Raw genomic sequence first — 22,531 nt, forward strand, 5'->3', positions numbered from 1 at the left:
ACGGGACTGCAGCCAACCATTTAGCAAGAGACCGACGATGCTGCCCAGGTTGTTACCGTTGCCGATAGCCGCTTGCCACGAAGCCGAAATGTGTTGGTCCCCATTAGCGTCGGGCCAACCGAATTTGTTAAGGTAGGCGTTTTGGGCGAAAAAGTTATTGATGAGCCCAACATCCATACCCTCCATGACGAGAGCCAAGCTTAGCAGCATGCTGTATGTCGCTGCTGGCCAGTAGCGCGAGAAAAGTTCTTTGCGAGCAAGTTTGCCCTCTTTTTCACTTGCGGCAGCGGCAGCCTCGATGAGAGCGACGTTCGGTGTGTATGACCCATACTCAGCGCGGTCGGCAGACTCGGTCTGTGACTTTTCGTTATCTGCCATCGTATCTGTACGGGAATAGGGTAATATTTGTGCTAGGGATTGGCGACGGGAGAAAACGTGGGTAAATACAAGAGGAACGAGCAGGAGAGGGGGGGATGCACAGGAGATAATAAAGAATTTGTGCTGCCACGTCTATTATCGGTTCCGATGGTCTGGTATCTGCCATTGCCAAGTCGCCGAAGATGTGCCAAGAATCTGCCATTAACCCTTCTTTCCAAGTTCGTCAGGGAGTTTGGAGCTGTATTCGCAGGAGCCCGTCGGTTGCTTACATTTCCTCATGGAGTCCACGAATCAGTTCTAACTTCTCTCTCATCTTCAGCTCACTCTTTTTCGAATCACACGATCTCAGGCCCGAGCCAAATTGCCGAAGACCGCCATGTGATTCTTCCTCCTCTTCATCTGCTCTAGGCAGGAAGTGCAGCAAGGTTCGTTAACCAGCATTCATATTAGCTCAGTACCCCCATGCAGATAATACCGGGGTTCAAGATGCCTCTGGGGCATCTTGAACTGTAATCGCGGGGAACAGGCGGGGAAGCATCCTCTAGACCAATGATATCAAGCCTGGGTCTGACCATTGAGGAGCCAGTCCATCGAGGAATGTTGGCCAGAACGCCGGCATTTCCTGTTGGTCGCCAGTTTAGTTGAAGTGGCATGACCGGCACATTTTTACACATTACTTGATGTTTGCAGGTCTTCCAAGTAGCCTATCCCTTGTCATCTGACCTTGTTCCAGTTTGACGGTCACTTGTTCATGGGCCTAGAAAAGGAATAATGTGCTACGCGCGACGTGTTTCCCTTTTGTTTATTTCACCTGCTTAGTTTTGCCTCACTGTTATCGAATGTTTATTTGCAGCATGATCATAGGTCTTTCGTGCTGATACTGGAGTGTTCATGGACATTGAGTCACTTTGGAAAACCCAAGTCCATCTGTGCTGGAGCAAAAGTCATACATCCCATGTGCCTGCATCTCGTCTCTATTTACCGCAAGCTTTGCCTGTTATTCTCTCCATGTATTGGTCGCCCAGTGCACTGCCCAGTCTTGGCTTCAAGTCCTCTTTACCTGATGATTCTGCAATCTTACGTCGGTTAAGGTACTTCACGCGCCCACTGACCTAGTCAATGACCTAGCCATCTGAACACAAGACCTGGGTGCTCGGTTACCAGCCAAGAAAATAGTCACAATGTCTAGGCTTGGTAGCCCACAAGGGCCTCATTCCACCACTCAAAGCTCATAAAACCCTACCACTATATAAACAGCTTGGTTCGAAACAAGAAGTTATCCCCGGACCCTGGCTCGGGTCATCATCCAAGTTCAGACATGAAGGATGACCAGAGACAGCTGCCAAGACCAATGCAATGTTCGTTGCAGATGGGACCGGGCTCTGGACCAATTTGAATCATCGTTCACTAGGCTGCATAACAAAATCGTTCAATTTCCACTGCAATCGCAGGTACGGATAGTCATTGTCGACTTCTGGAAGCACCGTTCAGTGAATTGCCATAAATCATTTGACTTCCCGCCTTCTTTTGATGTACGAAGTTTGAAATTATTTATTATTTTCCTTTTAATTTCTATTTTCATGATTGCTAAGTTTCGATGGCCTCGTTCATACTTTACTGGGGAAGCCTGGGATAAGTGAGTATCCTGAGTCTATGTTTTGGAACAACTCATCAAGTTTGGGCCAAGTGCGCTAATGAATTACCTGCCTGTCGATACTAGACTGGACTACGCGGCCTCTCATTTCACCTTGGAACAAAACACGGCATCTCTATGAAATTGGAAATTTAAGGCTGTATATCTCATCCCTGGTAACATATGACGTGTTTTATCTAGGTTTCAGCTTTGCTGTGACATTTGCAGGCCGTTTTGGCTGAGACAGTGATGCCAGTCAAACTTCGGGCGCCTTTATATTTGCCTATATAAATCGTCATTCACATAGGTCAGACTTATTAAGCAAGTATCTTCGCTGGCCAGTAACAAAAACTTCGGTTACTACTTCAAATGCCTAAGTTTATACAAGCGTATTTGCCTTGAAAGCATACATTGAAGCTGGCTTAGTACAGGTTACAAATACGAAAAGAAACATTCAATGACTTTTCACAGCAAGTTAGCGGGCTTGTTATCTATACCTGCTCTTTTGGTCTCAACAAGTAACACAGAGCGCAACTTGTTTCTTTCTGTAACAGCAGAGTATCTCCCTTGTTGCAAACTCGGATCGACAGCTACTTCTCTCCGCTGGATGAAGCATATCTTCGAATTCCGAACGTTTTCTTTATAGAGTAAGTCGTCTGGAGAAGGTGAAAGCTGATATCTGCCATCTTTCGGGTTTCCTATTTTCAAGATTATATTTACAGTTCAGAATAAACCTGTATCAACGAATAACATCTTCCGAGATTTCAGATCATCACCACCACCACCACCACTTCTATTGATACCTTGAGAATCCTTCTCCGTTGAAGCGGTGAATGATTCACGTATTCATGGGAGATGAAGCCGACGCTTTGCTCCTCGACAACTTATATCCGCCGTCGCAACTGTAGCCCAATTCCCTTTGACGCCAAGGCGTTGATAAGCTAGTCCTGTCACAGAGTTGCCACTAAACTGGAGGACGTATCCGTCGTCCTGCTTGTTACCGAGCTCAGTTGATGTTGCCTCTACAAAATCTGGAAGTGCAACAACCCTGTTCGTCCCCTCTGTGAGATCGAATGGAGCGCCGGCCTGTGAACTGACGCGGACGACAAATTGAGTACTAGAGTTCCTATTTCCAGAGCAGCCGACATTGAAATCGATAGGACCAGTGTTCTTAGGAAGAGGTTGGTCAAGTGGTGTCAAACTCATGCTAATGGCAGTGTTGGAACCAAAGTAGATTGCTGAATCATTGAGAGCCATTCGAGTGGTGTAGATGGAGCGGGCTTGCATAGTATCGTTGCGGGCATGGTGTACGTAAAACAGTTCAGCACCTTCCAAGTCCTTTCGAGTGACATCCTGCGCGCCGAATATGGCATTTGTGTCGGCAGGAGGAGACGTCACAATGCTACCGTGTCCCGGAGAGTAGATCGGACTTTCTCTGTCGGGTGCCTGAGAAAGCACGGGGTTCTGTGAAGACTTACGGAATGGGCCCAATGGTGATTCCGAGGTCGCGTAACCCACGCCGTAGTTTGACGCTTCATAGTTGTTGGCGCTGTAGGTCAGCAGGTAGACCGGCTTGCCTTTGGTGCCATCGCGGGTGATGATTGTGCTGCCTTCTGACCAACGCCTATTTTTCTTTGTGCCATTGAACTTCACGTAATCATTAACATTAAAGTTCTCCCAGTCCTGCGGGTCTGCACCATAGGATATGACGGTATTCCAGCCATCCTTTCGGGGAGGGTTCCCGATAAGTCCGGTGCCATTGTAAGCTGTAATATTGTTTGGGAGCTCCGGTGCATCATTGGCATGAATGTTGATTTGCGAAGACGCTATCTCTGGCATTGTCCTTGCAAAAGGATCATCCCACCATGCTCGGTCCATCTCGACAACAATGATGTTGGATTCTTCGATATATTTTCCCAGGTCTTTATCCCAGTTCCAATTGCGGTACGCGTTTCGTGATGCATAGAGATAGATGCGCCCGTCTTTGTCAAAGAAAATGTTAGGGTCGATTGTAGGGATGTAAGTCCCCTTTGGCGCTGTCGTGCCTTTTTCTTGGGTGCTTGGCGGCAGCATTTGCTTGTCATCCATAATGAGATTGACATCATGATAACCAGGGTCGAATGGGTAGTAACCGATTGGCTCAGATTTGATCTCCACGAATGGTCCTGTGGGTGAGCGGGAAACAGCTATGCCCAGCTTCGATGGCTCCTCAAAATTGGAATATCGAAAGTAGTCTTTGGCAAGATCCTTGCGCAGACGGCCGGCGAAGATGAAGAAGTACCATCCTGTCCTTTCGTTGTAGTAAGTCTCGGGGGCCCAGTACCAGTCTTGAGCCCAACAGGCCTGGCCGCCGTCTAGGCGATTCATTTGATCGTCGTAGCATGCCTTCAAAGCTCCGCCGGGATGTTTGCGCCACGTCGAGAGGTCTGGGCTGACGTAAATAGCGAAGTGAAAGCCCTCATCCGAGCCCTCGGAGGAATACGCATAGTACTGTCCACTTTGAGAGTCGTAAAAGACGTATGGGTCTGCAGCTGCATGGAGCGCCGCGTTGTGAAATTGAGGGCTCGAACAATCATCATTCTTGTTATCGGCTACGTCGGCCAAAGCATGTGAGGCGAACAATAACACCTCGAGAAGTGTAACGAAAGCCCGCATCGGAAAGAATAGTTCTGGTTTACCAAGGAAAGACAACAATGCGTATTTTTTACGTCTGGGGTCCGAAGACAGCAGCCACTTTATAATACCAGCCCCTCAGCGCTCTCCTTTCCCACCCCTCTTTCAGATGCGAGGTACGGCAAGGTTTTTCGGGGACCGAGAGTGATTAGTTCTTCTCCTCTTTCGTCCCATGATTGATCTGTCGTATCTAAACCAAGAAACCCGAAGGAACCATGGTCCGGGCCCTGTGAGTGGTACGCTTTCAGGGGTGGTACCCTTATTTTCCACCGGGATCGCGTTCACGAATAATAATGCAGGTATCATGACTAAGACTTACCTGGAAGACCCAGTCCACTCCGTTGCGCTCTTCCGCCAGGATCAGGTCTAAGCCCGATCTACATGCTCCAGCACATAATGAGGGGTTTACCGTAATGTAGGGTGGTTTTGGACACCAGGAATGGAAGTTAGCGCGCTTGCTTGGGTGGCTCAGATTGTTCATAGATCGGCAAGTTCTCTCTGAACGTCGTGCAGCCACTATTTCGGCATTTCCACGAAGGAGTACGGATACTGCAGTAGCATCTGTGGTTGGCACCATCGTCATACACCAAGGCAGAACAGTTTTGTCGTTGGGGCGCTTCCCAGTCACCCCGCATCTGAAAATTTTCTGTGTCATGAATCTTAACACAGGACAAGTCACCTTATGCTCAAACAAGACCAGATGCCAGTGGCCGTACAAACCAATTGCACCTATGCTTCCCGTTCCGTTGTCCTGTAGGAGGAAAGAATTGACTTGATGAAAATAGTTGCAGAGAAGGTCCAACAAAACTGCAAGTTTGTCCAGTCCTCTTCGTGGCTCAAATCGCCTCTGCCCGCGATTTCCCTCGGAAGGCCAATAACAAAGCTCCGTCTTATCTTTCCTACCAGTGTTTGTGCTTTCTAACGCATGAACGCATAGCTCGCTGCTAGCCTGATCTTGGGCTTTCCGGAAGAGCATGATACTAGGTACTCTCGGCCACCCGCTCTTGTTGGGTCTATCCCAGGTACACACAATAAGGCAGGTCTTCACAACCCGACTGGCTTTAACCTGTTGATCGAGGTTTCTCATATTCGGCGATGCAGTATGAAGCATCTGTCTATAGTAGCTGGTGCGCGTGTTGCTCTAGAACGAGAACCAGTCTTGAAACATGTGTTCCTGGTGTAAAATCCAATATCGCGTGTCACAGGTCGATCCAAAGACGAATCCTCAAGTTAATCTTTCATATGGTTTATGTGGACATTGTCTACATAGTACCTATCCAAGGTTATGGACGTACCCATGAGTCAGTGGGATGCCGCTATCGTTTTACGGGGAAAGAAAGCTGGCCCCGCAGGAAATGCGGGGTTAATCCAACCGCAAAAACGGGGTGTGAAGTAACAATGATTATTCCAGCAATGTGAGCACCAAATATTCTTCAGGTGCCCGGACAACGTTCTATTGAAAAAATATGGATGGTACTTGGGGTAAACCTAGTCCCGTAGATGTTCTGATGAGGCTATTTATTGATATGCAATTGCCCGAAACTCTGCTCGTCCGGCCTATCACACGGAAGCACATCGTGGTGGATCTGACCCCTCGGCGATCGCAGTCGAAGCGAAGTATATAGAGAAGCCCCAAACTGAGAATGAATCCTACGCCCGCCTGCATTCCCGAGCGGAAGCGAGCTAGTGGCCATCTCCGGTCCACCAAAGTCAAGGGGTCAGTCAACGCCACCAGCTGTGCAATCGTTACATCATCGGCACCAAGAAAGTCATCTCGGGCTGTCTGGCAAGATCATTTCCATGAACGGGCTATTGACAACTTACAAACTGGGTGATTATTTTGAAGACCTGGCCGAATAGAGGAAGAGAAAGGACTTGGGGGGGGGGGGGGGGGGGGGGGGGCTGCCTTGATGAAGGCCATCCGCGATATCGAACTGCTGCATCACTTACTGCGTTCAATACCGACAGTTCATGGAGGGAGAATACGATTCCGAACGAAGACATGGCCGGTCTCGTTGGGACGCCCCTCATTTCGGGCGGCAGAAACCCTACTCTGGCGGAACTTCTGCCAGCTGCTTGAAATGGAGGTGACCTGAGCGTGGGCGCCATGTGCATTTGGTGGTATAAAGGCACAAACAAAACATGGCACTTCACACTGGGACGGGAGAGTGCTCTCGTGGATGACGGGATCCCGTTTGAGCTGCATTTTTGCCGGGTGATTATTGACGAGGGGCCGCCCGGCTGCTCGGCGCAGGCGGCGTGGGCGGCGTGGGCGGCTTGCGGCTTGCGGCTTGCGGCTTGCGGCTTGCGGCTTGCGGCTTGCGGCTTGCGGCTTTGATTGATTTCCAGGCCATCACAGAGGCTTTGGAGACGGAGAACGTTTGGATTGGAAAAAGCAACAGGAAATGGGGCCACCCAAGCCCTCTTCTCCGGAGGAAGCCGCTTTTTCTCTCTAACAATCTGCTTGTAACATATTATTAGGTATGTATTATGCCAGGTAGGTGCAAGCGAGTGAGCTGGAAAGGGAGTTGGTTGTAGCCGACAGTGATATCAGATCCGGGATGCTCCTTTCTTTCTTTGATGTACCTACGCGAGAAAAGCGACAAACGCGTGTAATTCCCCCCCTTTTTTTTTCTCTTTCTTTCTTTTGGATGGGGCAACTAACGCAACCCCTTCCCGCCGCTGCCCAAACTTCGTTACCTGGTCTTGATTGCGCCCTCGATTGTTCTTGTTCAGTCTCCCCTGATTACAGTAAGGCCGCTGTTGTTAGCGCTGCCACATCGATAACGATAAGAGAAGAAGAACCCCGCGATACTTTTCCCAACACCCACCCAAACCTCGCAACTTCCCCCTCTTCCACCCGGCGCGCTTTGCCAGTCCTGCTCAACAACGGAACACCCTCTGCCCAGGCCACTCTGCAATTCACACAACACAAGTACCAGCATTTCACACGACTTCTTTTTACCAAGCAAGACTCGCAAGTCTTAGCCATGTCGTCCATGACCACTAACGGCACCAACGGTGACGCCAGCGCCAATGCCGAGGTGGACATCCAGAGTAACCCTGCCTTGGTCTCTGCAGCCTCGTCCTGCTAACCCTAGCTAACTTTTGTTCGTAGACCTGGGCTTTGTTGCAACTCCCAAGGTGGAGGGGGAGTGGACAGTCGAGAAAGCTCTGGATGCCTCCCCGGGGACTGCGACCTCGGCGGGCTCCAGCTCACCGCTCCCGTACTTCCACATGATTGAGCGTCTCAAGACGACGAAGCGCGAGGGCTGGCGACGCTTCGGCATCGAAAGGTATGTAATTACTTGCCCCCTTGAGTTGTTTCCAGTTGCATTGTCCATTGCTTACCGATGCATCGGCGTTGATAGAGGAGAATCCATTGCCGACCACATGTACCGCATGTCCCTTCTGTCAATGCTTGCGCCCCCGGCCCTCGTGCCTCGGCTCGACCTCGCCCGTTGCATAAAAATGTGTTTGATACACGACATGGCCGAGTCCCTCGTCGGTGACATCACGCCCGTCGACGGCGTGCCCAAGGCGGAGAAGAACCGCCGTGAGGCGGACACGATGGACTACATCACCAAGACGCTGCTCGGCGGCGTGTATGGAGGCCTGGCCGGTGCTGAGATCCGGGAGATCTGGCAGGAGTACGAGGACTCGAAGACGATCAACAGCCACTTTGTGCACGACCTGGACAAGATGGAGCTGCTTCTCCAGATGATGGAGTACGAGAAGCGTGGCCAGGGTAAGCTCGACCTGGGAGAGTTCGCTTACGTCGCCACAAAGTTCTCGCTGCCCGAGACCAAGGAGTGGGCCGAAGCGCTACTCAAAGAGCGGGAGCAGTTCTGGGGTGCGCAGGAGCACGTTCACGGCGAGGCGGGCGTTGAGGGTGGTGTCAAGGTAGACAGGAAAGAGCAACAGGACAGCTACTACGAGCGAAAATGATACGACAGGTTGGAGGGGGGGGAGGCTGTAGAGAAGTTGGAACGAAGGACTTGTGGGCATAATGACGGACAGAGAGAATGACGAAGCGGCACTGCATACACGATTTTCTTTATCATCACTTTTTTTTTTTTTTTTTTTTTGCGCCAATGGAAACAGTGGTAACGTTCTGAAGGCGAATGGGTTCAGGGTTCTAACCCAGGCAAAAGATGGAGTGACTGCATACCGATTGCATTATTATGGCTAGACTGGCTTCATAGAATCTCAATTCAACTCATTCAGGAGTCAAGGTGTCATTAAATCCTACCTAGGTGCTCCGTAGGTTGGTTGCTATTGTCACCCAGACACGGCAGCGGCACCGGTTGTGGTGGTGGCCCCCTCTATTTATTTACATTGGCATAATCGCGCTAACGGATGTCACGCTTGGGCCCCTCGGGGGCCAAGTACCCGGGCAACCAACAACGCGCTCCCCTTCTTGGAGCTGGAGCGACAGAACGAGAAACTGTCTCATGGCCGAGGCTGTTTCTTTTGTTGGTTCTTGTTTGAATCATCTCTACACCTGTTGTCTCGAGGCCAAAAAGCGCTGCAAACCCTGAGGCAAGGTGATGGTAGATGGCGGGTATTGACACCGACACACTGCCAGGTGGCATTGATGTGAAGTGCAAAAAAGCGGCCCGGGTGAACTGGCATTGACATCGATATTAACACGACTGACACGACGCCACAATACTACCTGAGAAGGCACCGTAACATCCTTCCATTCCAACCTCCTCCGAAGCTTTCAAGTCCGTCCGCCATTATTACATACTTTGGGGGTTTGTTTTGCTCTAGCCTCCCTGAACTGCTCGATAATCGCAGGAGAGAGCATGCCTTGAGACCGTTTACTGGCCTTCCCCCCTTTCTAGTGTTTCTTTTTTCAGCTTCTTCTCTTCCTCCCCTCCCCTCTACCTCCTGTGACCTCTTCTCGCGTCACTTTCCGTCCGTATCTCTCTCTCTCGTTACACGTCGTCATCGTCGTCATCTTTACCATCCCATTATCCCTTGCGTTATTGTTGCAAAGCAGACTCGACGTCACCCAAGGCGCCAACTTCAAGGCGCACGTTGCTTTCCCTCTCACTCACCTAACTCGTGTCCGTCCTTATTGTTAGTCCGGGTCCATCCCGACGTCCCCCTTCAGGGTCTCGGCCTGTCTACACAGACCTTCTCTCCCAGCCCAATTCACCCGTCAGCGGCTCTTGCCGGCACTTGGAGCTCTCGCCGCACGGATAACTTGGGCGTGACTGCCCACCATCAAATCTCAACGCCTACTTGCCAACGCCAACGCCAACGGAGCTTGTTGCCTGCCGACAGCTACTCCCTGCAACCGCCTCCACCAACCAAGGGAGAGAGACCCACGCAGTGTATTCCTCACCAACCTCTCTACAAACAAAAATCTGTCTGACCGCGGCGCACTTCTCCAACCAGCTGTATCCGAAAAGGCACAACACACACATACACCCTCCTGTGATCACGCGCCGCTTCCCAACCCGGCAATCCGTCTTCTGCGCCACCTCCGCTTGTCATCAATCGCCTTGTCAGGCTGCCAGCGCCATTTCGTAGCCGCTTCATCGCACAGCCAGTCGCGCGACGGTTCAATAAGCCAATCCGTCACCATCATTTCGTTACCAACGTATCTGAGACACGACCCAATCCTTCCCTTGGGCACTTGCCTGTGGATCAATCATGAGCTTCCTCTAGAGCTCTGCGACATTGTGAACCATCGCCCGCGCCTGCTCCCGACCCCGATGATCCCTTCCGCCGCCGAACCTGCGACATCTTGACCCTCTCTCTACACCTCACTCCCGAGCCATCCGACGTACCTCCCCCCCCCCTAACGCCTTGGCACTCGACGCCCTGCAAGACATCTACAGCATGGCCTTCAAATCACAATACAGGATGCCAGGCGCCTATTTTGACGCTCAGCCCGGCGGAGTCCATCCCGGAGTCTTCCGGCCCCCAACCTCTCCCTCCACGGGATCTTCCTATTGCTTTGCGAGAGCCAACAGCTATCACTCAGAAGCAACAACACCTCTCGCCCAGGCCAAGCGGAAACGCCGAACCGATGCCTCGCGCGAGGCTACACCGCTGCATGAATGGGCCGATGGGACCATGAACCTCGACAGCTCCAGCGAACTACCCACCCACGAAACCCCTCTGCCCATCCGAGGAGCTCGGTACACCCTAGCCGGCCAGCTCGAGACCCCGGGTGCTGCTCCCAACACGCCATTCGACAACGGCACGCTGGATGAGAGCATGTATTCTGACACCGACTACCGAAAGGCCCTAGGTTCGAAGCGACCTCATGAAGAAATAGAATCACATGTGCCCGGTCAGCCCACTATGCTGGTCCCACCCAGTCAACCAGTCTCGGGTGGATGGAGCCGCTTTGCCTTGAACACCATCGGAGATGTTGTCGGCAAGGTATGGGAATTTTGCAAGGCCGGAGCTTTTAGAGGCTTCACTGCCGGAGGCGGCAAAGCCTACACCATTGACGGCCAAACTCTTCCCGACCCTGCACCTGCTCAAGCAACAGGGCCCGTTTCCAGACCCGAACCTGAAGCAGAGCTATCTGAAATGTCGAACGAGAAGACGAACGGTTGGGGACAAGCGACCCCCTCGCGCATGGACATCCCTACTCCCGATACTGATAGCACCTTGCCGGGCGGGTTTCCCCGCCCAGACTATACATTCTACAGCCGCGAGGCCCCCAGCCCTTTCAGTCTCGCTCCGGAGTCCGCGTCCTCGCGGCCGGCTGTGAAACGGAGGCAGACGAGTGCGAGTAACCAGGACGAACTGCGCAACTGGGTTGTGGTTGACGAGTCGGGAGCTAGCACGAGGCCAGTATCAAGAGCATCGATGCGGTCAGTATCTCGGAACACGCGCCCGTCCATGGTGACCGGCCGTAGGATTAGTGTTCCGAAGCCTCGTCTTAGCTCAATCCCGATACATAACCGCCGACAGTCTACGAACCGCGACGATCTCGTGGCAGAAGCCGCGCCGCTGTCGTACCGCGAGCCTGCGAGTTTCGCCAGTGTCCGATCGCCGGAGCCTCCTAGGTCCCTGACGGGCCCGTCGCCGAGTCGGATCCCTCTTCCCATCCAGTCGGCCGGCTCGAGCCCGAACCCCTTTGCGAAGACAAGCTCATCAACCAGGCGGCAAAGCGGTATCCCTTCGCCTGCAGCACAGTCTGCCTTCACCCCTCCGGTGCGGTCTCACCGTCGCTCCGACAGCAGTGCCTCGGCTGCGTCACCCCGCGGCAAAGTAAAAGAGTTTGGTGTCAATTCCATTCGAGAAAGTCCACGGCTGGACGCGGAGGCGAAGAGACTGGCCGCGCGGAGGGTCAGGGACGAGCAGGACACGGACGCACGTATCAACGATTTCAACCAGAGACTGAAGGAGATGATTCGCCAGGGCAGGGAGGCACTGGGTACGAGAGTCGAGGTGGATGGCGACGTTGGCGGATGGGAGGATGATTGATTGTGACTTTGTTCTTGATTTTGATCTGCTTCTTGCGGCGTTTTGCTGTATATAATCTGGGTTGGGTTGCTAATGGCGAGGAGTTTTACGGAAGAATTGTTCGCGCACGATACGATCCGCCATATCACATGCGTGCGCCCAAAGGGCCAGGGAGGGGGTTTGGATTGGCATGAGTTCGGAGTTTGCAAAAAGTGGACAAGGTCACTTGAAGGGTAACTCAAGCCTTGCGTACGACTGTTACAGGCAGTTCAATACCTGAATCCAAGAAATGATTCATACTACTACAGTGGGCCCGACCCTGATCTTCTGCGCATCCTGCTTCGTGTCTCGACCCGATGTGTAACCAAACACCCCACCATCACTGTTCACTCGACCATTTTGTCGAAGCCTAGCTAAGCAAGCAAACCAGATGACTCCTCGTCGGCTAAAGCTCCTCGTACCCGGGTTTGAATGGCGATGTCGCTGGCGGCAGAAACGAGTGTAGATGAATATAGTCGACTACGGATTGAACGCGACGTTTTTGCCGAAAATGGCCTCGCCATGTATGCTGTTACCCCATGCCATGGCCGCCTCCAGGTACTCGTAGTTCAGCTCGCCGTTGGGGTATACTGGCGGCTTCAACGGGGGGAAGACGCGCTGGCGTTTCGCGTGGCACCGCGTGCAGACGTCCTCGTCACCCTTGGCGGCCTTGTCCATCTCGGTGCGGCAGGCCTGGCAGTGCCTTGTGCAGAAGAAGCGCGGGCAGTCGAAGACGGCGCACTGGCGGTCCATGGGCATGTGACCGATGGTCAGGTGCTGGTGGCCGCAGCGGCACGTCTTGAGATGGCAGTCGCGGCCGGCGTGGCCGGGGATGCCGCACATGCAGCAGCGGGACTTGCACATCATAGCAGTGACGAGGGGGCCGGAGTGCGGGGCGGGACACTCGCCCGGGTTGCACATGACGGGGCACCTCTTGGCAAGGTGCCTCTGCGGGAACGGGCGGCAGCGGCAGCGGTTGCGCTTGGAGCTCGTGCAGGCGGTGACCGCGTGCCAGTCCTGGCCGCAGTGGCCGCAGGGGTGTTGGCAATCATCCGTCCTGTGGAAGAGGTCGAGGCAGTTGCGGCATGGGTGCGTCTGTTTGTGCCGTCGCCTGTTGTTGTTGTTGTTGTTGTTGTTGTTGTTGTAGAGATGCTGGAGATATGCTTCTGGTGCGTCGGGCAGCAGGGTCCGTAGGAAACTTTCTTCCACCTGCGAGCTTTCGCTCTCCGGAGAGCCAAAGACCATGTTGTTGTATTCTCGGAAGACGGCTGAGAGGGTTCGGGAATGAGTGGTTAGACTTGCTTTAATAGAATACCGCTCAAATCGATGGTGTACTCCAACTATTAAGTCGTGGTGGAGATTATCCAAGCATGTCAAGTCAGCCTGCAGAAGACACTTGAATTGCCGACATAAAGAAGCAGCACTTCACATCCCCCGCCAGCGACATGAAGTAAGCAGTGCTAGATCGACTGGAAGTGTCCGCGCATAGCTTTCCCAAAGTGCAGGCAAATTCGTAGTTTGGCAATTAATCAACTGTTAACTTCGCTGAGGCAGGTAAGGTTACGTGCCAACCAATCAATCAGTGTGCGCAAGGTAAGGTTCGCGGGTGACTATTAACTTCTCACCAAAACACAACGAGGGGGGGAGGGGCAATGCGCACGGTGCGATGTTCCTGGATGCAAATAGTCATATAGGGTCGTCATAGGTGGGTAGGTACAGTATCGATATATCAGTACACTGTACTGTCAGTGCTTGAGCAGACTTCTCGCTACGCCATGCCATGCTTTGCCCTCCTGTCGAGTAACCATCCATCTCTTACACTCAGAACGACCTTCGAATTTTGCCATTCTTCTATCCCATCTCTCATTCTGGTCAAAAAGTCGAACTGGTGCTTCATGCACGCAGGCAATGCCGGAATCTTGCTACAGCAGTCTCTCCCTGCTCTCTGCCTTGGTGGTCGATATGAATCATCACAGCTTATGTTCTCTAAGAAAGACGGCTGCAACAAGCCCAAAAATCGATGAGATGAGTGAGACGCCGTGACTAAACCCCAGACCCTCGACGTAGGACTGGACAATCGCTTTCGAAATACCACTGTCAGTGTGCTCAATGTAGTCGACGCTCGATGTCGCTTTCTCGATTATCTGTAGCGCTTCACGTCAGAAAAGAATGACTACCGGGGTACTGAGTATACCCGTCTTACCTTCTTCCTAGTCACCGCTTCCAGATCCATGGCCTTTAGCAGTGTATCCAGCCTCCACTTCATCGTCTCCATCATCACCGCACTCGCGGACGCGAGGCCGAGGATCATACCAATCTGGAACGTCAAAAACATGCCCGACGTCACAGCCGCCTTGTGCTTCGGGTTCACCGCAGCTTGAATGCTGATGAATCCCGCCGACTGCACGAGACCGGCCCCGAAGCCGCCAGGCACAATGTACAGCGACTCCCACACATTGGTGTCTCCATGCCATCGAAGGAGCAGGAGGATATAGGAAACTAACGACGCAATCGTAGCAATTATGAGAAGATACTTATATCGACCGGTCCTAAATCGAGTCAGCGGCCCTCCGTATTCCTTTTTCTGGTTTCAACCTACTTCCTGATGAGGTATCCCGCGAGCACCCCGCCAATCGCATTGCCAGCGACCGCTGGGAACAGATGCATGCCGGCAATGGTGTTCGAAACTCTTTGAGTGATCTGGAAATACAGCGGCACCGAGAACATGAGACCTAGCTGAGCAGCTATCTGGGCTCCGCAGATGATGTATGTAAGAACAACGTCGCGATGCCTCAACAACTCCAGCGGGAAGATGGGTTCCTTGGCCCACCACTCCTCGGTGGCGGCAAACAGCCCGCCGAGCACGACTGCCGCGCCAAACAAGACAAATATGAGAGGATGTGACCATGGTATCTTGGTGCCTCCGATCTCAATCGGCAGGAGAAAGGCCAGGACGAAGAGTGACAGCAGCGTCGCGCCCAAGATGTCAATTCTTGCCAGGGAGTTCTTTTTCGTGTCACCTGGCTTTGGGCCTACCTCCTCGGCCGTTTCGTCTTTCGCAACGTGCTTTCCTTCGGGCAAGAAGAGCCAGCACAACAGAACCGCAAACAAAAAGATGGGGGACTGTCCAAGAAAAGACCAACGCCATCCGATGGTGTCGGCGAGCCAACCACCCACAGGGCCGCCGAGACTTCTACCGATCGTCGCAGCTAGATTCACGCCAGCTTGCCAGGCAGCTACATCACGTAGTGGGACGAGATCTGCCCGGGGATTAGTCTGAGTTTTTGAGGGACGACGTTCGAATTGCACAAACCTGTTATCAGAAGCAGTCCAAGTACGTTTAAAGCTGAACCGCCTGATCCCGATATCACTCGACCTACAACGACTTGCCACATTGTGCGGCCTACACCGACCAACGCGCTGCGGAATTGTGAGCTAAGCCTCAGGAAGTTTCAACGGTATTAGACCTTACCATCCAATAGCAAACAGTGTGTAGGCCACCATGAGCAGGGCACGGCGACCATAGATATCACTGAGCCTGCCATACTGTTCGTTGTCAGCTTGCGAGACTATTTGATCTTTGACCAGAAGCCTACCAGCGTCTGTGTTGCCGCTCCCGCCAGCGCAAAAGAGACAAAGAGCCAACTCGAGTTCTCCAGGTCATCAAATTCTGAGGCAATTGTGGGATGCGTAGCCATCACCAAAGAACTATCGGCGTTGGCGGTTAAAGTTCCAATCAACAGGATCGCCACAATCTTGATGACGACGGCCGCCGGTACCCCCTTGCCTGTCCGTTTGACATCGTCGGCGGCGGCGGCAGGCGCGACTTGTTCGATGTCGACGCATGCACCATCGACAACTGTTGCAGGTGTAAGATGCCATGGGACAAGATGGTCATCCGAGTCTCCGGTGGAAGACGACGTCAAGGAGCTCTCACCTGACGAACTCAATTCACGTCGAATATTCGACAGCAACGGCGACCTCTCGTGGACCAGCCGCGCTGTGTCTTGATCATCAGGGAAGGATTTCTGGCGCGTCATGTCGATTCAGTTGGGATGCGAGGGGGAGTATAGCAGAGCCGCAAACTGATGGATCGAAGAAAGAAGGTGTCATTAGTTTTTAGACTTTGATGCAGCTTAGGTTACCATCCCAGGATCCGGGGGATAGCCTTGCAAGTTTCCCGTGAATAGAGGGGACATGTCGGCATCGGCCAATCAAGCGTGACATCATCTCCAATCTATTAACGCCACCGGCCATTGAGTCAATCGAAGCTCAGAATCTTACCCTTGGACGAGATGCAAAACCTTCCCGATAAGGGGATACAGGTTCGGGGGACCCTGCCATTGCGACACGTTGCGCCATCCCCCGATGCGACTTCGGACCCCCCTCGGGCCCCCACACGGACGGGAACACGGCCAGGACCGGTCGATTCGCCGGCCGCCTACGCGGCAAGTTCTACACAAAAGCGCGTCCTAGGCGTGACAAGATGTTTCAAGGTGGTGATTGGTATTCTTTGCCTTTTCGGCGAAATTTTTGCTTTGCCAAACTCCTGGCCGTAAATGAGGGGGAGGAGGCTTGATGCACAGGACCCGAGGAACTAGGTAGTTCGCTGCCAGATCGGCTCGTGCTTCGGCAACTCGGCTCTGCTGTACTTTCGGGTCGGACTTTGGAATTAACCATAATTTGAGCCCGTGACGCAGCTGATTTGTGTTTCTGGAACTCTGCCGATTATTCTACCACCGTTGCGGTACCGAGAACGTCAGTGCCATCGGTGAACTTCGCGTCGCGAGTTTCTGGAGGAACACTGGCCAGATCCGACTTCGCCGCCGCCGTTTAATTTACCCGTTCGACTCGCTTGAATACACACAAGATGTGCATTCTAGACACGCCTTCTCTGCATGAAAGAGACGGGCGTGGGTTAGCTAGTCAAACATCGGACTGATGTTGTTTCATTTAGACATGACTTTGTCATGTTCTCTAATGTTGCTGTGATTGATCAGCCACTCATCCGACATTCTGTTGCACCTCAGCTAAGGCGAAACCAAATGTCGCCCCATTCATTTCAGATCCCATTGTTTGACATGAGGAAGTTCTCGGCGCCGAAAAGATGCCGTTTTTGGTTTGTACCTGATTCTGGCGGCCGACAAGCTGCTTGAACTTGAGGCGAGTGAGGTGTCCCGTTGTATGGCTACGTTGCAGTTCGGATGAAGCGGTGTAGCAATCACGCGCAAGGCCAGTGAACACATCGGTTGTGGGTGGGAATCGATCCCGTTCAATTGCGAAATTGAAACATGACACCGCCCATCCTTCAGAGCCGTTCACTTCTACCGCTATATGTCTCAACCATTTATTCAAATCTTGCCGATTCGTAAAGCAGGCATACTGACTACTTCATACAGGTGTGGGAGCAAACTGGTTTTCTGGAGCCCACACGGTTTTGTCTCTACCTTAGGTTATGGTATACTGTATATTACATGAGACGCTTAAATTGACTTCGATCTCCCTGTTTCTATGGACTCTGGCACATGGGCTCCCGTTTCTTACAATTCAAGCTTCTCTTCAACCTTCAGACCACCCACTGCTGTGTGCCCTGACTCGTGAGACAAGATTAGCATCTCCTGGCGATTGGGTAACCCTTCCTGCCTACACACATAAGTACCTCTGACTCACGACTGAGCTCATTCTGAACCCAATTTTATAGAACGTAAAGTCTGTCCTGTGCAGTGACAGAGACTACAACGTAAATCTCTCCTTGACCATGCAGCATCTAGTCTGCGCTTCGCTAGGTACTCCCACATGAGCGCATTTGGCGACGATCTCAGAGCCCAGATGCATTTTCTTCCAGTGCGAAATCTCCTGTGACAGAGGCTTTGCATTGTTCTTTCTAGAATGCAACTTCTGGCCAGCGATGTCATTCCCAAATGTAAGGTTACTATGTTTTTCCAATCTTGTAATGTATACTCTTAGAAGCTAAATAGAAAAGCATAGTTCTTTTTTATTCATCAACGTATGAGGAAGCTCTAGAAAACCGCTCATGTTTTTTTATACAGAAAGCTAGATAAATCATTCCATCTGCCTTCTTTGAATTCTCCAAGCTACCTTCACGTAACCGTCGCCTTAGTATTGACGGACCTTTGTCTTGATTAAGATTGACGCCACCACTACTAACACTACAGCCTCGACTATACTGTTCTCGGAAAACGGCGATCTCTAGGTGCAGCTAACCTCCTCCCACTCCGCCTTATAACACCTGTATGCGGGGCAGGCCTGATTGGCTCCCGAGAGCATCAAGAGGCAGCGCTTATTTAGCTTGATGGCTGTATTTGATGTGACCCCGAAATTTGTCCCAGTCCAAACGAAGCTCCGTCGTACCAGGCACTCACACCAGTGCCTCTGCAACTTCTGTTGGCGTCGACATAATAAGTGCTGGGGCCTGTGTAGAATATAGCATTCTTGCTGTCCCAAATGCTAAAAGGGCCACACTCCGCAAAGACCGTCATTGTATCGTCAGTGCTAATAGTTGCGAGGGAAGCAACGAGAATTGTAATGTCAAATCGCATTTGGTAGTCTCAAAGTGAGAAGTATACAAGGTAGAGAGTCTCAATTGCAGCTCAATTTAAAACAGAACTTCTAAAGCACGAACTGATGTTGAAGACGATACTTTTCGTAGGAATACCGACTGCGACTCTAATATGAGTAAAATTGGCATGCTGATTCGACTAGTGATTGATAAGAAGATGCTTTTAGGAGCGAGGATATTTCCAGGTTTTATGACTCTGTATTTCGATACCGTCTGGGCTGTAGTTTCGGGTGTGCTTACTGACATTTATCGTCGGCATTGTGTTTAATAATCTTGAAGACAAATGGACGGTGAGATGGCGAGATGGTGAAATAGGCAGTTACTGCCAACAGCAGATCTATAACGCCTTACTATCTCAAGTGGTCCTCTTGACCTCCATCGTTAAGTTCAAACTCTGACCAGTACCTATAAATTCCGTCAATGGGATGCATAGATGTCTGGATACCTCTATGGTATTTCTTCCGAAACCTTATCCCTTTGAGTGCCAGGTGACCCCATTTCTGCCAAGGGCGGGGTAAAGCCAATGCATTTGCAGCATTAAGTCCGACAAGCCAATAGTTTTATAGTACCTCTATTTATATAGCGTTTTGCCTATGCCATAAGTACTAGTAATCTCTGCCTTTACAAAGGGGTACATTATAGTCTAAGTAGCCCTGCTAGGTCTTCTGTTACTATGCTTACCTATTACCAGTGTATTAAGGAAAAATACAAAATACAATACAAATACAAAATACAAATACAAAATATAAATACAAATACAAATATATGTATTTGTATTTTGCTAAGAAATACAAAAATACAAATACATGTATTTATATTTTAAATACAAATACATGTATTTATATTTATATTTTATTACAAAAATACATTTTTTTTACTAATTATATAAAATATAGAAAAATTATACTTAAGTAAGTTAGTATTTACTATATATAGAACTAGTGTATTTTCTTAAGAAATATAACTAGTTAACTAGTATATAAGGGAAATACTTTTTTATTTCCTAAAAAAATAGTTTAAAATAAATATAGTATTATTAATTATAAAAAAGTCCTAAAATTAGGAATAAATACTATAAATATAATAGTAGTAGTTTTTAAATACTATAGTTTATTATATTAAGTATATAGTATATATTACTAACTAAAGCTTAAGATAAAATATAAAATATTAATATAAACTAATAATAAATAGTATAATAACCCTAGATAAAAAGACTAACCCTAAAAATAAAGTCTTAACCTTAGCCTTAACCCTAACTATAGTATAACTTTTAGAAATATAAAATTATATATATATTAAATAGTATATTAATAAAAAATAAAATATTTAATATAAATATAAAATATAAATATAAATATAAATATAAATATAAATCTATATATTTATATTTTAATATAAGTAATATAAATTAAAAACTAATCTTAATATTTTAGAAATATAAAGTTAACTATACTATAACTTTAGAAGTATAACCCTAAGACATTTAGAGATATATTTAAAGTACTAACACTAAATCTACTATATTAAAGTATATTTTATTAAATAGTTTCTTTTACTAAGTAAAATACTTAAAGCTTTCTAGAAGTCTATAGACTTTAAGTTATATATATAAATAATATATAATACTACTAACTTTACTAGTTACTACTATATATATTAATCTCTAATATTAAGACTTCTTAGTCTATTACTATAAAATACTTCTAATAAAATAGTATTAATATAGTAATCTTTTACTTTATTAATATTATAAGTAGGTATATTATTTATATTTTCTTCTTCCTACTTATTATAGCTATAGTTAATACTACTCTCTATAGTATTATAAATAAAGTTCTAAATAAATTAGTTAAATTCTAATATAATAGTATTTATAGAATATAAGTTATAGAATAATACCTTAAAGTCTTTATAAGTAGAATTATCTTTATTTAGTATAATATTATTATATACTCTAAATAATAGTAGTTTAATACTATTTAATATAAGTTATTCTTTATTATTTATAATAATATTATATAGTATAGTATAAGGGTTAAATATATTAGTAGTATTAATACTAAACTGTTCTTCTTTTTCTAGTTGTTTATATTCTTCTTTTTCTAAGTCTTCTAAAAGTATAGAATATATAGAAGATATAAAGTTATTAGTAGACTCTATTAGGTCTACAATATCTATTACTGTAGTTATATTATTATTATTAATATTAGTATTAATATTAATATAGTTATTAACCTCTTCTTCTAGTTCTATATATTTTCTATAGTAGAAAATACTTAGAGGTAAAGATAAAGTCATTTTATAAGATCTAAAGTATAATATATATATATTAGTATAGTAATTTTTATAGTTTTAGATTTATTAAGAAAGATAATATTAGCTTTTTATAACTTACTTTAAAATATAGTGTTAAATAGTTTTTAATATAAGGAAGTTAAAAAGTTAAAATACTAGATTTATTTACTAGTAACTTACTAGTAGTAAGTTACTACTAGTAAAAAAAGTTACTTAGTTAGATAAGTGTTTAAGCTAATAAAGAAAAAGAGAAAATATATTACTAGTAAGTCTATAGTAAAGTATTTATAATAATAAAGTTCTAAGTATATATATACTAGTAAGTATAAGTATAATCTTATAATTATATATATAACTATATAATTATACTTATAACTATATAACTATACTTTTAGCTATATAACTATACTTTTAACTATATAACTATACTTTTAACTATATAACTATACTTTTAGCTATATAACTATACTTATAACTATATAACTATATATATAACTATATAACTATACTTTTAACTTTAGAACTATATTTTTAACTATATAACTATATTTATAACTATATAACTATAATTTTAACTATATAACTATACTTTTAACTATATAACTATATTTAACTATATAACTATATTTAACTATATAACTATACTTTTACTATATAACTATACTTATAACTATATAACTATATATATAACTATATAACTATACTTTTAACTTTAGAACTATATTTTTAACTATATAACTATATTTAGAACTATATAACTATAATTTTAACTATATAACTATACTTTTAACTATATAACTATATTTATAACTATATAACTATATTTATAACTATATAACTATACTTCTACCTATATAATTATACTTATAGCTATATAATTATACTTTTAACTATATAACTATACTTTTAGCTATATAACTATACTATTAACTATATAATTATAATTATAACTATATAACTATACTTTTAACTATATAACTATACTTTTAACTATATATCTATATTTATAACTATATAACTATACTTATAACTAAATACTTAGTAGTTAAGTAGTATATACTAAAAAAAACTTATCTTTTTTTAACTTAATAATAAAACTTTTTTTTATATTAGAAAAATTATTTTCTTTAACTTATAAGAATAAGTTTTTCTTTTTATAATTTGTTTTTTTTAATCTAACTACTGTTTAATCTACTATAGTACTGTCATAGTTACGTATATATCTACGTAACTGCCAAGAGAAAATACTCTATTCTTCTTATTTACACGTCATAGATTTACTCTTTAAAATATTAAAAAATAGAAAATATTAGATATATATATACCTAGAGATTTCTCTTCCTTAAAGGTATTTAGAAGTAAGTCTTTTTAATATTATATTCTTTAGGGTATAATAGATGAAATTATACCTCTTTCTTACTTGTTGGCCACTGATATAGTGGCCTAGCAGGTAATTATCAACCTTATTACCTAGCATCTTCAACAAGATT

The 22,531-nt window shown here is 46.9% G+C and overlaps 8 protein-coding genes across 8 annotated transcripts; 2 read left to right on the forward strand and 6 right to left on the reverse strand.

Moving 5' to 3' along the window:
• LY79DRAFT_531306 (uncharacterized protein) lies at positions 1 to 378 on the reverse strand (the record flags this gene model as incomplete). The annotated part of the gene is made up of 1 exon (XM_060556246.1): positions 1 to 378. A coding segment is annotated over one exon (378 nt), but the record flags the coding sequence as incomplete, so codon positions are not given.
• A 2,312-nt stretch (positions 379 to 2,690) lies between these two features.
• On the reverse strand, positions 2,691 to 4,706 carry LY79DRAFT_574143 (beta-xylosidase). The gene has a single exon (XM_060559556.1). It carries the CDS (start codon positions 4,664 to 4,666, stop codon positions 2,858 to 2,860), a length of 1,809 nt encoding a protein of 602 aa, XP_060406691.1. The 5' UTR covers positions 4,667 to 4,706; the 3' UTR covers positions 2,691 to 2,857.
• Positions 4,707 to 5,978: 1,272 nt separating this feature from the next.
• Positions 5,979 to 6,561, reverse strand: LY79DRAFT_574145 (uncharacterized protein). Its single transcript, XM_060559557.1, has one exon. It carries the CDS (start codon positions 6,348 to 6,350, stop codon positions 6,138 to 6,140), a length of 213 nt encoding a protein of 70 aa, XP_060406692.1. The 5' UTR covers positions 6,351 to 6,561; the 3' UTR covers positions 5,979 to 6,137.
• Positions 6,562 to 6,982: 421 nt separating this feature from the next.
• Positions 6,983 to 8,963, forward strand: LY79DRAFT_574147 (HD domain-containing protein). The gene is made up of 3 exons (XM_060559558.1): positions 6,983 to 7,741; positions 7,803 to 7,980; positions 8,056 to 8,963. Exons 1-3 carry the CDS (start codon positions 7,246 to 7,248, stop codon positions 8,630 to 8,632), a joined length of 1,251 nt encoding a protein of 416 aa, XP_060406693.1. The 5' UTR covers positions 6,983 to 7,245; the 3' UTR covers positions 8,633 to 8,963.
• A 1,480-nt stretch (positions 8,964 to 10,443) lies between these two features.
• On the forward strand, positions 10,444 to 12,403 carry LY79DRAFT_574152 (uncharacterized protein). Its single transcript, XM_060559559.1, has one exon. It carries the CDS (start codon positions 10,541 to 10,543, stop codon positions 12,143 to 12,145), a length of 1,605 nt encoding a protein of 534 aa, XP_060406694.1. The 5' UTR covers positions 10,444 to 10,540; the 3' UTR covers positions 12,146 to 12,403.
• A 240-nt stretch (positions 12,404 to 12,643) lies between these two features.
• On the reverse strand, positions 12,644 to 13,408 carry LY79DRAFT_675490 (uncharacterized protein; the record flags this gene model as incomplete). Its single annotated transcript, XM_060564451.1, has 1 exon — positions 12,644 to 13,408. One exon carries the CDS (start codon positions 13,406 to 13,408, stop codon positions 12,644 to 12,646), a length of 765 nt encoding a protein of 254 aa, XP_060406695.1.
• A 448-nt stretch (positions 13,409 to 13,856) lies between these two features.
• LY79DRAFT_620570 (major facilitator superfamily transporter) lies at positions 13,857 to 16,277 on the reverse strand. Its single transcript, XM_060562055.1, has 6 exons — positions 15,760 to 16,277; positions 15,636 to 15,709; positions 15,477 to 15,583; positions 14,763 to 15,423; positions 14,367 to 14,712; positions 13,857 to 14,307 (listed from the first exon to the last, which is right to left on the reverse strand). Exons 1-6 carry the CDS (start codon positions 16,201 to 16,203, stop codon positions 14,134 to 14,136), a joined length of 1,806 nt encoding a protein of 601 aa, XP_060406696.1. The 5' UTR covers positions 16,204 to 16,277; the 3' UTR covers positions 13,857 to 14,133.
• A 2,102-nt stretch (positions 16,278 to 18,379) lies between these two features.
• Positions 18,380 to 19,184, reverse strand: LY79DRAFT_686507 (uncharacterized protein). The gene has a single exon (XM_060564661.1). The coding sequence runs from the start codon at positions 18,721 to 18,723 to the stop codon at positions 18,469 to 18,471; it is 255 nt and encodes an 84-aa protein (XP_060406697.1). The 5' UTR covers positions 18,724 to 19,184; the 3' UTR covers positions 18,380 to 18,468.
• Positions 19,185 to 22,531: the final 3,347 nt, after the last annotated feature.

The sequence above is a fragment of the Colletotrichum navitas genome (genome assembly GCF_030913465.1).
Source record: "Colletotrichum navitas strain CBS 125086 chromosome Unknown LY79scaffold_287, whole genome shotgun sequence".
Classification (NCBI taxonomy): Eukaryota; Fungi; Ascomycota; class Sordariomycetes; order Glomerellales; family Glomerellaceae; genus Colletotrichum; species Colletotrichum navitas.